Raw genomic sequence first — 16,184 nt, 5'->3', positions numbered from 1 at the left:
AAACTGGATTGTAGTGATGGTTGCACAACTCTATAAATTTACTGAAAAACATGAACTATTCACTTAAAATGGATGAATTTTATAAGTTATATGTCAATAAAGCTTTTTTTTTAAAGCACACACACACACACACACACACACACACACACACACACAAAATAGAAGCAAACAGGGTGGGAAAGGCCTCAGAATAAAGGAAGTCTTTTTAATTGACCTGAAGTCCAGAAGCTATGAAGAAAATATAAGTAAATGTGACTACCAAAACAAAATAAAAAAGCAAACAATAACCAAAAAAATCCTACAACTATGCATGGTGAATTACACTATTAGTCAAAACACAGATTACTCTGAGAAAATATTTACCATATATAGAAACAAAAGACTAATTTTCCTATAAACAGCTCTGAGAAATCAATAAGAAAATAACCACCCCAAAAGGAAAATAGGCAAAGGATTACGAACTGCTAGTTCATGGAAAATGAAGTAAAAATGACTCCAAAATCATATGAAAATACTCTCAACCAAACTCAGAATAAGGGAAATACAAAGTAAAACTATCCTGAGGTACCACTCTTCACTTACTAGAACAGCAGAAACCTAAAAGTCTGAAAGCACACAATGCTGGCAAGGCTATAGGAAAAAGTCACTTTCACTTTTTAAATTTTTGAACAATGTAAACATAATATCTATTTAAACTATTCATTACAAGGGGGGAAGGGTGAGCCCACAAACTTATTTCAACTACCTTACTTGTCTTTCTGAGGCATTTGGCACTTGATTAACTTTCTTATAACTCACTCATCCCCTGGTTTGTTATGTTGGACCCTCAATACAGGTGTTCTAAGACCCAATCTTTGTCCTTTTCTCTTCCCATCCTGCATGAAATCTTGTCTCTTCATGGCTTCAATTACAACATATACGCTGATGACACCCAAGTCTCTATCTTCACATCACACCACGTATATCCCCTAGGTAAGTATCTTCAGTTACTTACTGAAAATCACCCCAGTGTTACAGACACTTGTATTCAGCAGGTCCAAAGCTAAACTCAACCCTTTTCTTCAAATCTCTTCCTCCTTCCACACTCTGCAGCATAGCGACTGGTACCATCACCTGCCCAAGGCCTCTGGATTTCACCTCCCCAACATCTTTCACATCCAGTCCGTCGGCTTTACTCCTGTGGCTACTGCTTTATCAGGTCTTGTTTCCTCTCATCAAGACCATTAAAATAATCTGACAGTTCTACCTCTAGACTTGCATCCATGTAACTCATCTGCCTATGTATTATTTTTATAAGGTGAGAATGAAATTACTGTACTGTCTGCTCCAATTTTTTTTTCACTACTTATAAAGTCTCAACTCCTCAGTGTACAGGCCTTCCATGATTTGGCCCCTGCTGCCCTCTCCAACCTTACTGCTTGCTACAAGTGATATTCCAGGCTCATAACCAAAACTAGCTTATAATGCAGTATATCACAGTCCCTTAACAATGCTACTACATGTAGCAATAATCAGAACTACAAGGTACAATTTTTTTTTTTTTAAAGTAGGCTCCATGCCCAGCATGGAGCCCAACATGGGGCCCAAATTCACAACCCTGAGATCAAGACCTGAGCTGAGATCAAGAGTTGGGGCACTTAGCTTACTGAGCCACCTGGCCCTCAGGACATATTCTTAATAAGTCTGAATGATGAGAATCAGGGGTTAGGTACCCTGTCTTAGTAAGACAATCATCAGCTTCTAGCAATGCCAACTTAAAAGAGGCTCATTCCATGTTTTTGTGACAATTTCCTATCTCTGAGGACCCCTGCAGCAAGATGAATAAGACCATGAGGTATGCTTTTGGTAACAGGGCCTACTTGAGGGCTACACCAACTCTAGAGCTTTCTATCATAATCTGGTCAAGGGGACCCTAGATTGGCCCTCCATTCCAGAGTAAGCTTGTTTACTATATTAAGGATATTGCGCTGACTGGACTTGGCAGTTGAACCTCGTGACCTAGACTCCTTGGTAAAATATGTATATGGTCAGAGTGCGGGAAATAAATCCCACAGAAACTCTCCTCCCAATGAAAACTCTTGGGGTCCACTGGTCCCTGCTATGATATCTCTTCTAAGACAAAGGATAAATCACTGCATCTGGTTCCTGCTACCACTAAGAACTTAAAGCCTAGTGGGCCTCCTTGGATTTGGGAGGCAACATATACCTTATTTGGGTGAACTACTCCAATCTCTTATCTAGTAAACCCACTTTGAGCCAGTTTTGAGTAGGGCTCCCCAACAGGTCCAAGCTGCCATGAAAGCCATTCTAGCACTTGGGCCATATGACCCAGATCTCATGGTGACTGAAGTATTTGTGACAGATAAGGAGCCTCTGGCCATTCTCTATAGGTTAAATGACAGCACAGACCTTTGGATCGGGGGCAAAGCTATGCTATGCTCTGAACTATTCTCTTGAGTCATAGCCTCTACCTTGTTACTGAGTTCTAGTAGAGACCGAACACTTGACCGTGGGTCACCAAGTTACCATGCGACCTGAACCTCACGGCTTGAACTGGATGCTGCCAGACACCAAGCCATAAAGTTGGGCATTCACACAGTACTCCACCATCAGGTGGGAGTGGTCTATACAAGTCTGGGCTTGAGCAGGTCCTAGAGACATAAGTAAACTGTATGAGCAAGAGACTCAGACACTCATGGCTCCTGCTCATGTTATACTGCTTCATCTCTCTCATCTTATACCTTTTGCCTCATGGGGAGTTCCCTACGACCAGCTGACTAAAGAAGACTTTGGGCCTGGTTTTTAGATGGTTCTACATGAACCATCTAGCACCAACTGAAAACAGCTGTGGCATTACATGCCCATTCAGGGTTGTCCACAAGGGACTGTAATTAAGGGAAAACCCTCCAAAGCACAGAACTTTGAGTGCTATTAACAGTTGTTCATTTTACCTGGAATGAGAGATGGCCACAGGTGTGGATTTACACTGATTCAAGAGTGACTAGCAGTTTGGCTGGACGGCCAGGGACTTGGAAGGGAGATAACTGAACAGCCGGAGACAAGAAGTTTGGGGAAGAGATATGTTGAATGAGCTCTCCAAGTAGGTATTTAGAGTGTGGAGATACCCGGGTCCCATATAAATGTTCACCAAAGAATGACCTCCACAGAGGAGTATCTTAATACTTGGGCAGATAAAATTCCCTATTCTCTGGATATCAGTCTCCACTCTGCCCAGCTACTCCTGTCTTGCCCGATGATCAAAGCGGCTGTCTCCAGCAGCCAAGCTGAAGGTTAGCAACATGGATTTTCACTCACCAAAACCAATTTGCTTCTAGCCAATGATGAGTGCCTAGTCTGCCAACTACAAAAAATCAACAATGACACCATTCCTGATACTGGTTCACTTCTGTCATGGGAGGGGCAGCAATTTCTCCTTACTAGAATATATTCTGGGTATGGATCTGTCTTCTTTGTCCTTGGTATTTGTCAAAACCACCATCCGTGAACTTATGGAATGCCTTATTTCCTCATCGTGGTATTCCATACAACACTGCCTGTAACCAGGAAACTTATTTTATGGAAAACAGAGCACAGCAGTGGGCATATGGGTCATGGAACTCACTGGTCTTACTATGTCTCCCATCACCTTTAAGTGGCAGGCCTGAAAGAACAGTGGAACAGAAGGCTAGTTATCAATTTATTGTCTCTGAGCTCCAAATCTATCCTTGTTATCTCAACAAATTCTTTTCCAACTGGCTCAATGATGTGAAGTTTTATTAATAAAAGGCATGGGAGGACCACAGCGAGGTGATCAAAAGGCTTCTCCTGTCAGTTCCATGTTTTTATTTCACACAGTAGCGAGTGATCTGTGTGCAGGTCTGATAGTGCTCACTTCAGTGACCATCACAGCCTGGCTCCTGCCCACACGATCTCTGGCAAGTTTCTCAGCCTCCCAGCAGGCCACTGCTATGGACCAGCTCCAGCTCACTGCCATGCAAATGTCATTGCCATGGCAGATAGCATGTTCCTGTGGAGCCACACCCTCTCCAAAGAGGTCTGAATCTCAGGCTTGGGAGAGGGTTTGGAGAAAGGTATTTTCTTATTTCTTTCCTTGTCCACTCCCTCATCCTAGAGGGTAGCAGCTGTTTTCTGTATATGCTATTTCTGAACCTCTTATGAGTGCTCTTTTACCCGTTTTTAGTAGTTAAGCAACTTTTACTAGTTAACAGTTTTTTATATCAAACTTTTCCCTGTTCAATTACTGGTAAGGTTTCTATCTTCTGAGTGATACAGATGGCCTTTGAGAACAGTTACAGCACCAGCTAGGCACCAGCAACACTTCGTGGGGCTGGGATGTCTAAGATCTTCCAGTATATGGTATATGCTCTGAATCAGCAACGAACCTATGGGATTATTTCTTCTATGGGTACAATTCACTAGTCTGGAATTAAAGGGTGATTGGGATGCCTGGGTGGCTCAGTTAGTTAAGTGTCTGCCTTCAGCTCAGGTCATGATCTCGGAGTCCTGGGATTGAGTCCCACATTGGGCTCCTTGTTCAGTGGGGAGCCTGCTTCTCCCTCTGCCTGCCACTCCCCCTGCTTGTGTTCTCTCTCTCTCTCTCTCTGACAAATAAAATCTTTTAAAAGAAAATGGAATTAGGGGCGCCTGGGTGGCTCAGTCGTTAAGCGTCTGCCTTCGGCTCAGGTCCTGATCCCAGGGTCCTGGGATCAAGCCCCGCATTGGGCTCCCTGCTCAGCGGGGAGCCTGCTTCTCCCTCTCCCACTGCTTGTGTTCCCTCTCTCGTTGTCTCTCTCTCTGTCAAATAAATAAATAAATAAATAAATAAATAAATAAATATCTTTTTAAAAAATAAATTAAAAAAGAAAATGGAATTAAAGGGTGAAAATGGGAGTGATCCTTCTCACTATTACCCCTAATAATCTGCTAGTGAAAATTCTGCTTTCTATTTTCACAACTTTGGATGATGCTGGCTTAGAAGTTTTCATTCCCGAAGGAAATATCCTTCCGTTAGGGGACACAATGGTTCCATTAAACTGGAAGTTGAGACTACTACCTGGCTCTTCTGGCTGACTAACAGAGCCTCCATACAGAGGCAACAGCCGTCCACAGACTTCATCTACTCTCCTTTGCTGCGGTCCCACTCCATCAACCAGACATGGAATCTAGCCCCAGATGTCCTGGCAAGCTTGGATTTGTCCACTCATAACAGTGCTTCGGAAGAGCTGGTTAATGACATTTCTCTGATTCTCCATCTCTCAGGTTTAGCCTGTTACTTATCCAGCTTCTCCCACAATTCTGTAAGATCTAATTCCTACAATAAATCCTTAATTCCATAATAGTCATAGTGGTTCTGCTTCCCAGACTAAACTCTGACCAATAAACCACGTTTTTCAGACAAAGCTTTCTGTCTCTGTGCACAACTTGTGTTTGGATACCATACCTCACCTCATTCCTTGAAGTCAGGAAAGACAACTCTTTAAAGAGTTATAATCACAATTTCTAAGTAGAGCTCATCTTTATTGTTCTAGGCTTGTGCCATTTGGCCATGGGAATGAATTATCATGATTGTCTTTGTGTCCTTGGAGAGAATATTATGAAAAAGACCCCCCCCAAAACTAAGAAATATGAAGTATCTAGGAACCATTGCAAATAAACGCCTTAATCCTTACTATGGTGCTATATTCTAGATTTTGCTCAAAGTTACATGGGATAAAAAATTTCTGGATGCTTGAGAATATGCTCATGGATGGTAAGTACAGTTTGTAATTTTACTTGTGATTTTTGTTTGTCTATTGAGACTGAAGTTAGTATTTTTACACTGAAACTTGACAATTACTGAATGCAGACACCCTGTCAATAACATTTTCCAGATCTTAAACAAGACTATTAGTTTTCAAAAATCTGGATAGATCTGTCCTCTGTGCTGTATATACCTATTTGCTGCACAATTACTCATATTTGGTTGAAGACTAAGAAAAATCTCCTAGGTTTCTGTCTGCTTTACGAGGGCCAATTTATTAAAAAAAAATTATCAAAGATATCTAGAATTCAATCAGATATCATTACAACAGCCATTAGGAGTTGAGTGATCCTATGGGACAAGAAGATATAAAAAGAAAGAAGGATTCTGCTAAGTTCTAAGGTCTTTAGATTTAGGCAGGAAGACATACAGATAATTAAAATCCAAAGAAATGCAAAATTCAATCAAGTAATATAAGAGGCCTAAGGAGGAGCTAATAAGCAAATTCTGTGAAAGTTGGATTAATCCCATCAGGGCTCAAACATGAATCTAGTCACATTCTGGCCAATATCCTCTGGTTATTAAGAATTCTCAGCAAGCAGAGAAGACAATCCCAAAAATTACATGTGAAAGCAACCTAAAAATTATTTGGCATGACATATTCGTTTTCTTAGCAGGTAAACATCTTTTAACCCAAGGAAAATTTAAAATTAAGTACAGAAATGCTTAAAGGAAATTATGTATAGTGTTAATATTTTAATGTTAAAAACTCTGTGCATATTTAGTATTTTAAGTATTTATAAAATTTTAAGAGAATTTGCCCTATTAAAGTAATAGGTTAGGTTTGTAATTCCAATTTGAAATGTATAATCAATTGTTGTAGATTATCTTAATCAGAAAGTTTACTATTTATTTATTTTTATTTTTTAAAGATTTTATCTATTTATTTGATAGAGAGAGACACAGCGAGAGAGGGAACACAAGCAGGGGGAGTGGGAGAGGGAGAAGCAGGCTTCCCGCGGAACAGGGAGCCCGATGCGGGGCTCGATCCCAGGACCCTGGGATCATGACCTGAGCCGAAGGCAGACACTTAACGACTGAACCACCCAGGCGCCCCAGAAAGTTTACTATTTATACAGTGTTGAAACATTTCAGAAAACTTAAGTAGCCCCAGACATATAAAAATTATATAAGCATGCAGTGGTTTGTTGAATAATGGGTGTTCTTAAAAAGGAAATTTTTAAATTTGTAATATTCTTAAGATGTTTGTTTGTAAATTGGCCCAAATATTCAAAGGCCCTTAAAACTGATGGTTAAAATTTCCTATACTTTCTTTTTCTTTCTTTCTTTCTTTTTTTAATTTCCTGGCCTTTAAATAGGATAAGATTTGTAAGCTGATTCTGAAAAGCTTAAGAACTCAGTTTTAAAATTTTAGCTTTTACAAATTGAACACTGTATTTTAAAATGAAAGATAACTCTATAAACAGGCTTTTCTGGACACAAAGGCCACCTCCATGGGCATCAAAGGCCTAACCTATTACCAGGGGTGCCTGGCTGGTTCAGTTGGTAGAGCATGTGACTCTTGATCTTGGGAGTTGGAAGTTTGAGCCCCACATTGGCTGTACAGATTACTTAAAAATAAAATCTTAAAAATAAAAACAAACAAAAACTAACCTATAACGAGTCAATTTGCTAAATTTTCAGGAGTTTTACAAGCTGGTTGTTAAACACAGTGTTATTAAAAATTAGTACAATTAAATTACATTAAAAACAAAGTTAATAAATAATCTAAATGTATCAGTTCCTGACTATTTTACTACATTTTCTCATCATCTATATTCTTGAGGTTATTTTTTCTATTTTATCTCTAAGGTGGAAATTATAGTTGCATGCTATCCCATTTCTTCCTAATTCTGCATTCAGTGACGTCATGTTAGTAGTGTGAAATCAGCCATGTTGGGTGTATTTGCACCACGGAAATAGGCAAACTTGATCAATCAGGGCTCCGTGGATTAAGAAAAGCCTCATGAAAACAGTGACCTGATACTCCAGTAAAGGAGCCACACTCCAAAGGGGAGAAGACAAATGAAATAGTATATAAGTGCTAAAGGACCGTAGAGCTCACCTAATATCCTAGGGCAGTCCATAAAGACTCAGAAAGAATACAAGAGGAGTTCTAAAGACAGCTGAGTATGCTTGAATATGTTTGAATAGAACAGTGTTCATCGAGACAGTGACATGAAATAGGTACGAAAAGTAAACTGGGACAAGACTGAAACAGTGAGAAATGGCAGCCTGTAAAATGACTGGGACTTACTGCAAATGTCATTCTAAGGGTTTGGGCCATTACCTACAAGGCAATGAGGAGCTACTGAAGGTTTGAGGGTAGGAGGGGCCTTTAATTTGGCAACAACGTATAGGATTCAGTAAAGGCAGTGAAACACTTTATTTCTGGAAACTGTGAGACCTACCAAAAAAACTGCACCAAAAAAATTGCATTACATATAATAAACAAAAGTCTTCAGTTAGGTGTTAAAGAATCAATTAAAACTCAAAGCTCCAACGAATACAAACTCTGTGATTCTATGTATATAAAATGCAAGGTCATCTACTCTGACAAAAAGCAAATACATGGTTGCCAGGTGCTAGAGGAGAGAGAAACTACAAAGGAGCACAAGGGCTCTTGTGGGTGACAGAAATGTTCCGTTATCTTGATCGAGATGGGTGCACAGAACTGTGGAAACTTATCAAATGGTACACTTTAAATGGATGAAGCTTACTGTACTCAAGTTTTCCCCTTGAACCTGATAAGAAAAAGAATTACAACTCAAACAACTTAATCAGACATTTGATGTTATTTAGGCATAAATGGAAAAGTTATGCAAATGATGGCAGTTTTAGAAGAGTAGAACCAAACTAGTTTCCCTCTTTCCATCTGATTAGCTCTCAGTATCTATAGTCACTGCCAAGTCTTTTCCCCAGATACCATGTACAGGTAAAACCTCAGTTCAAGACCTTCCCTCACCCCACGGCCGTGCTATCCAATCCCTTCCATCCCCTCCTAACAATCTCCAGGAGTTTGCTCATTTTCTTCATCTGTATTATGGGAGTAATATTACCTACCTCACCAATATACAAAACACTTCACACATAGCAAGAGCTCAAAATAATTATTATTTGCCTTAGTCATTTTCTACACACTTATGCTCCTTGAAGGCAGAGTTTTCTCATTTATCTTTGCATCTCTCCCATTTTACCTAGCATAAGTTACAATGAATAGTAGGCCCAAAGTACGGATTTCTTCAAAGAAATGTCTGTGGCTCCTAGAAATTCAGATATGAAGAGAACACTATACCACAAGTGAGAATCAGAAGTGTTACCATAAAGGCACAAACGTTCCGTGCCATTTGAAAAGAATGATTACTTATAACTGAAGGAATTACGAAACATGTCTAAGAGGTGACACTGAGCTAGGTGAAGTCTGAAGGGGAGTAAGGGAAGGGTGCATATCCGCTTCCCTAAACAGTAATTAGCAATAGTGTAAAACACAAGTCCAAGAGAAACATCTTCAACAGTGACATGTTAAATTCTTAACAGTGAAATACTATAAAAAGGTCCAAGGCAAGCCAAAGTAGGCTCTACACACTTCGTGCAGAGGAGCAATCTTTTCTAATGACTATATAATCACAGCAGTGTTCCAGTACCATCTGGCAAATGGTCTAGAAGTTCAAGATGGAGTAAGGAAGGTTTAAGGACAAAATCAGAAGATCTGAATTTCAAGATCCCTGTGCCACTAATACTGGGCAGTAAACCCTAGGATTCTGAGGGCTGCCACCTTCCTGCTAAGCGGACTCAAGGGCAAGTATTACTACCGTTCCAACTCTGAAGTCAGAGGTGGTCCAGGGAAAGGCATGGCAGCCCGCTGGGGCCCAGCTGTGCTAGAAGGGCTGCCACGAGCTGAAAGCAGCACAAGGGCTTTTTTTGTGGGGCCTACACCCGCCTTCCCGAGCATCCCAGAAGCCAGTGTAGCGCTGAACTGCTAAACCTAGTCGCCGGAATTGATCGGGAGTCGCTGCGATTGCCAGGAAACACGAGTTTGCCGCCTTCCCAAGTCTCAAATGCTAAGCAACCCCAACTCCCACTTAGAAAGCGCCCCGAGGTTTCCATTTCCTCTCCTGCCTCGTTAGGAGGAATGGAACGTCAAGAGCCGGCTCCCCGCTCCGCCCCTGGCAGGCCCCGACGCAGCTAGGGGCTCAACACCGGGGGCGGACAAAGCGACCTCTGGCCACACGCTCCACAAAGACAAGGAATGATCCAGGCGTCAGACCCACTCAGGCCCTCGCACAGGGGGCCAGAGGTCTGCCGGGCTCCGCAGGGGCGGCGTCGAACGGAGACGGGGAGCCCCGGGAGACAGTGGGCGGCCAACCTCACCTGCCGCTTGTTCATTCGCCGCACATCGTCCAAAAAATCTAGAGACAGCATGGCGCGGCCGGCGAGGGGGACACGAGCAGCGGAGAAGGCGCGAAGTGACCAGCGGGCGGAACGGCTGGCGCACCGGCCGGGCTCTCAGTGGACAGGACCCCGCGGCGCCCGCACTTCCGCTTCCGGGGCGGGAACCGGCGCTCCCTTCCCCCTCCCCGCCCAGCGCGTCGCTGCCGAGAGCACACAAAGGGACTCGCGACTCTCCTAATCTGGCCTCCCGGCCTCGTCTCGCTGCAGGAGGGCGCTCCCACGCCGAACCTCGCCTGCCGAGAACCTACGCGAGCCCTGTCCCCGCACTTAAGCCTCGGCCCCTCGCGGAGGCGGCTACTCGGCTTCTGCCGGAGGCCCTCCTGCAACCTCCGGAAGGCGGGCTCTCGCGCACGCCCGGCCAATCGGGAGCCGGTCTCGGGCGTCCCGGGGGCCGCGGCGGCCCCTGAGTGGCCGGCGGCTGCAGTCGGCGGGTCTGGGTGTGGCACTGGACTTGTGGCCGAGCCTTGCCCTTGCCAAGTTGGGGCTGGTGTCCCGCGCTACGGGAAGTGGCGGCTCAGGTGGTTTCGTTAAGTGCTTTATGGGTAAAGGTGGAGGCTAGGAGAGCCTTCGGAGCACTGCCTGAACCTCCCGGGACTTTAAGAGGCTCTTGGTGGAAGAGAGAACGACCAAAGAATGCTACAGTGTGATGTGACCACCAGGGGTGCGGGGTGTCAGGAAGTCCCCAGCTGCGCCCGAACGTGACCCCGCTAACAGGATCTGCCCTCTCCTTGAACTCTGCCTCCTGCTTTTGTTATCTTGGGCACCTGGATGTGACCCTCTTCTCGCTGCCCCTGACTCTGTACCCCGAACAGCCTTTGCCTTCTTGACTTGCTCAGGCTGCTAATATGCACCTACGACGAGAAGGACCAACGCTGGTCTCTTGCTAGAATTTCTATCTTTTTCAAAATACTAGTTATCTCATATTAGGGTGAAGGATCTACCGGAACTTTTTGCAGTATCTTTGCAATTCTTTTCATCGAAAATTATCCCAAAATAAGAAAAATATTTTGGAGGATGGCTATAATGAAAAAGATAGATAATAAGTTTGGGGGAAGATGGAAGCTTCATAGGCTGCAGGTGGGAATGTGAGATAGTCTACGGCCATACCACCCTGAACGCGCCCGATCTCGTCTGATCTCGGAAGCTAAGCAGGGTCCGGCCTGGTTAGTACTTGGATGGGACAGCCATTTTGGAAAATGGACTGGTAGTTCCTCAAAAGGTTAAATACAGAGTTATTATATTAACCATATTAACCCGCAATTCCACCGCAGGTATATATCCAAGAGAATTGAAAACATATGTCCACACAAAAACTTGTACAGGAATATTCATGACAGCATTATTTGTAAAAACCAAGATGTACAAATAACCCAGATGTGCATTAACTGATGAATGGATAAACAAAATGTGGTATAGTCATACAATGCAATATTGTCAATAAAGAGAAATACAGCAACACGGATTGGACCTTGATAACATTAGGCTTAGTAAAAAAAGAAAAAAGTCATAAAAGTCACATACTGTATGATTCCATTTATATAAAATGCCCAGGATAGTCAAATTGGTAGAGATAGAATGAAGTGGTTGCCTAGGGCTGGGAGGGTTGAGAGAAATGGAGAGTGACTGCTACTGGTTACAGGTTTTTTTGTTTTTTTTTTTAAGATTTTATTTATTTGACACAGAGAGAGGGAGAATGCAAATGGAGCCTGAGAGGGAGAAGCAGACTCTCCGCTGAGCAGAGGGCCCAATGTGGGACTCGATCCCAGGACTCTGGGATCATGACTTGAGCCGAAGGCAGATGCTTAACCAACTGAGCCACCCAGGCACCCCTGGTGTATGAATTATATCACAATAAAGCTGTCATGAAAAAGAAAAAGAAAAAAAACCCAAAACATTGCTGTCTTGTTCACTGCTAAATTCCCAGTGGCGAACACACAACCTGGCGCATATTAGGTACCCAATAAATATTTGTTGAATTTGGAATGTGTGTATGTGTATGTATGTGGCCATCTCCGACTGCTGCCCATAGGCACCCATACTTACTGAGTCAAAAAATGAATTCCTGATTTCTCCAAATTAGGAGGGCCTGTGGAGGAAAATACCCATAAACTCCATGAGGGCGGGGACCTTGTCCACCCTTCTACCCCCGGCTCTCATAACAGTGCCAAACTCGTAGCAAATACTTAATAAGTTTTGTTAATAAATGTTGAATATGGAGTCTAACCTAAATTCTGGCTAATAGAGTGCTTGGCCTATGCTTGTTAATGTTGAATTCAAATCTAAAGATGAGGCCCTGTAACCATTTAAATGGGTATGAGCCTTGGTCAGTCTTCATATTGTGAAGAAAAGATCTCTAAGAGAGGCACAAAGTCCCGGGGGCTTCAGATGTAGCAGGAATCAGTGTAGTTAGGGATGTTCAAAGGGGCCTCAGAAGGAAAGAATATTTGATATATGGGTAAAATTGATTTGCTATGTGAGTCAAGTTGGCAGGTGAAAAGGATATACCCAGTGGAATTGTAGGAATAAAGGTATAGGGGCAGGAAACTGGAAAATGTATTTGGAAAATCCAGTTTGATTTTCCAACTTTGCCCATAACTTAAGGAACTGGGCTAGTTGGGTCTGTAGGTGCTCTCTTGTCATTGAGGAAATTTAAGCATGCCTAAGATGTCATTTGTTGGATTTGCACAATTCGTACTTATGGCCACATTGAGCTAGCGCTCTACATCTGAAACCTTGTATGTCCATAACCCACTTTCTGATAGTTACTTTTTTATTTCTCTGTATGTTTTAAATTATACAAATAATACATGAGTACATTCTCATCATAAAAGATTAAAACAAGATAGTCAATCCAGCCGTTCCACTTCTGGGTATATACCTAAAAGAATTGAAAGAAGGGATTTAGGGGTACCTGGCTGGCTCAGTTGGAAGAGCATGCAACTCTTGATCTCAGAGTCATGAGTTCGAGCCCCGCGTTGGGTGTAGAGATTACTTAAATAAACACTTAAAAAAAAAAAAGCAGGGTCTTTTTTTTTTTTTTTAAAGATTTTTTATTTATTTATTTGAGAGAGAGAGAATGAGAGAGAGAGCACATGAGAGGGGGGAGGGTCAGAGGGAGAAGCAGACTCCCTGCCAAGCAGGGAGCCCGATGCGGGACTCTATCCAGGGACTCCAGGATCATGACCTGAGCCGAAGGCAGTCGCTTAACCAACTGAGCCACCCAGGCACCCACAGCAGCATTAGTTAAATACCCAAAAGGTGGAAGCAACCCAAGTGTCCATGAACGAATGAATGAATGAATGAATGAACAAAATGTGATATAAACACACAAAAGAATATTATTCAGTCTTAAAAAAATGAAGTTCTTTTTTTTTTTAAAGATTTTTATTTATTTATTTGAGAGAGAGTGAGAGCGAGCAAGAGAGAGAGCCCAAGTGGGGGGTGGGGGCAGAGGGAGAAGGAGAAGCAGACTTCCCGCTGAGCAGGAAGCCTCACTCGGGGCTTGATCCCAGGACCCCAGGATTGATCCCAGTACCCCAGGATCATGACCCGAGCCGAAGGCAGACGCTTAACCCACTGAGCCACCCAGGTACTCCAGTCATTTTGCTTTTAAGGTTTAGGTTGTGTTGGCTCCATAGTTTGTCTCAGCTAATATTCAAGTATTAGGGTGTAGTTAATCTAAACTAATGGGTTGTTTCACAATATGTGTTATTGTTTATGTGTTCAATGTGAAATTTCATTGGGTTACATTTTATTTTAAATTCACAAAAATAGATCAGTAATTCACCTCAGTAATTCAATTAGTTAGTTGAAAGTTAATTAAATCAGGATGCTGAATACTTTTAAACTCAGGGGGAAAAAAAATTGTAACTGAAACATGGACCAGGAATCCAGCACAAATAACAATACGTGTGACTATGCAGGGGCTGGGCCATCCACAAGCATGATGAATTATGATGAACAGCTGAAAAAGAAAAGGGCTAATAAGAAATACGATGAGCCTCTAGGACATATGTTTTATTAAACTGGTAATCTATTTTCCCCTGTTTCCCAGTACATTAGGTTATGAAACTTGGCCAAATAGTGGCATAAAGCCAATGAAGACTTAGTGGCATTTTTAAGAAAAGCTCAGTGGCCAATCTGATAATCAAAACAAACTTTCTAGAGGAAGAGAAGCCCACAAAATAATGCTTCCTGATAAGAAGCATTATTGATAGCATTTACCCCTAAAGATAAGAGAAGTGGTCAAAACTATAAAGGCATCCTTTAAAGTTGCAATTTTCAAAGCCAAAACAGTGACAGGTCATATTCTTGCCAAGAAGCTTTTAAAGTCAGTCGTAACATTGATGATAAATATGCTCAGTAAGAAAGATAAATAAGCTTTTGTTAAAATTCCTTTATCAAAATATATTGTTGGGGAAAAAAAGATACTGTTGGACATTGCATAATATCAATGGCATACAAAGTGGATGAGCACATTGTCTGGAGTTGTCTGGGGCTGCTGGAGAAAGTCATCCAATCATGCTAGGCCCTGGAAACCTATCTCACCACTTTCCACTCATTTTCATTGATCTGATGAATTAGTTGCCTATTTCTGTATAACAAATTACCCCGAAACTTAGCAAATTAACACAACAAACATTATCTCACAATGTCTATGGGTCAGAAATTTGGGACCATCATAGCTGGGTGGCTTGAGCTCAAAGTTTTCCATGACATTATAGTTAAGATGTCCAGAGGGGCTGCAGTCTCATCTGAAGGCTTAACTGAAGGATCTGCTTCCAAGCTCCACTCATGTGGCTGTTGGTAGGTCTCAATTATTCTTGGACTACTGGATTGAAGTCTCAGTTCCTAGTTGGCTATTGACTCCAGGTCTCCCTCAGTTCCATGCCATGTGGGCCTCTCTTTAGGGCAGTTGCAACATGGCAGCTAGCTTCCATCAAAGTAAATGATCCAAGAGAGAAAGAACCAGCTCAAGAATAAGATTACCAATGCATCCTGTTTTTGCACTGAAATTTCTGCATCTCAGAAAACCCTTCAGTCCCAGGTAAAGCAGGATGGTTGGTGACTCCATCAAGACAAAAGTTGCAGTGTTTTTTTGAGCCTAATCTCTGAAGTGACATATCATCATTTCTTCCACATTCTATTCGTTAGAAATGAGTTCAGTACAGACTCAAAGGGAGGGGAATTAAGTTCTACCTTTTGTTTTTGTATTTGTTTTAAAGATTTATGTATTTGACAGAGAGAGACACAGCGAGAGAGGGAACACAAGCAGTGGGAGTGGGAGAGGGAGAAGCAGGCTTCCTGCCGAGCAGGGAGCCCGATGCGGGGCTCGATCCCAGGACCCTGAGCCGAAGATCATGACCTGAGCCGAAGGCAGACGCTTAACGACTGAGCCACCCAGGCGCCCCAAGTTCTACTTTTTGAAGGAAGTCATTTATCAAAGAATTTGTAGGCATATTTTTAAAACCATCACATATGGAGTCCAGTTTCATGGTGAAAAGAAAATATTACAGAGGAACTCAATTTTTTAACTTACTCCCTACCCAACTTATCTGCTCCCATAAACATCCCTTCCTCCTCTTCTCTCCCTCCATCAGTGAAAGAGGCATCCCTCCTCCTGTCTAAAGCTAACTTCTTCCACCTACTCAAAACCTTTTCTCTCACTCCCTCAGTTTCTTCCCATTAACTTTCTCTTTTCCTAGCATATGATCATGTTCAAATAGATCTTACAAAATTTTTATGCTGAGTATTTTATGGAGGTATAATTTACATATAGTAAAATCTGTAAATAGTATATATACAGCTCGATGAATTTCAACAGACAGACATATCCATTCATCATCTATATCTTTCTTCAATTCACTGAAAGCTGGTTTCTGCCCTTAACCCATGGCTGAAAGCCATAAAA

At 42.3% G+C, this 16,184-nt stretch overlaps 1 protein-coding gene across 3 annotated transcripts in view; it reads right to left on the bottom strand.

Moving 5' to 3' along the window:
• Positions 1-16,184, bottom strand: part of SEC11A (SEC11 homolog A, signal peptidase complex subunit) — a 66,176-nt gene that overhangs the window by 28,636 nt on the left and 21,356 nt on the right. Inside the window, exon 1 of one of the 3 annotated variants that reach the window (XM_036082911.2) lies at positions 10,193-10,581. The exons of 1 other annotated variant lie outside the window; for it this stretch is intronic. In XM_036082911.2, the coding sequence (XP_035938804.1) occupies positions 10,193-10,243 (51 nt within the window). In that variant the 5' untranslated portion in view covers positions 10,244-10,581. Of the gene's footprint in view, positions 1-10,192; positions 10,582-16,184 lie in introns of those variants that run through there. One more of the 3 variants, XM_036082904.2, reaches the window with a different exon arrangement.

Source organism: Halichoerus grypus, chromosome 8 (assembly GCF_964656455.1).
Source record: "Halichoerus grypus chromosome 8, mHalGry1.hap1.1, whole genome shotgun sequence".
Taxonomy (NCBI): Eukaryota; Metazoa; Chordata; class Mammalia; order Carnivora; family Phocidae; genus Halichoerus; species Halichoerus grypus.
Note: the sequence above shows the minus strand (reverse complement) of the source record. Positions and strands in the feature narration are given on the sequence as shown.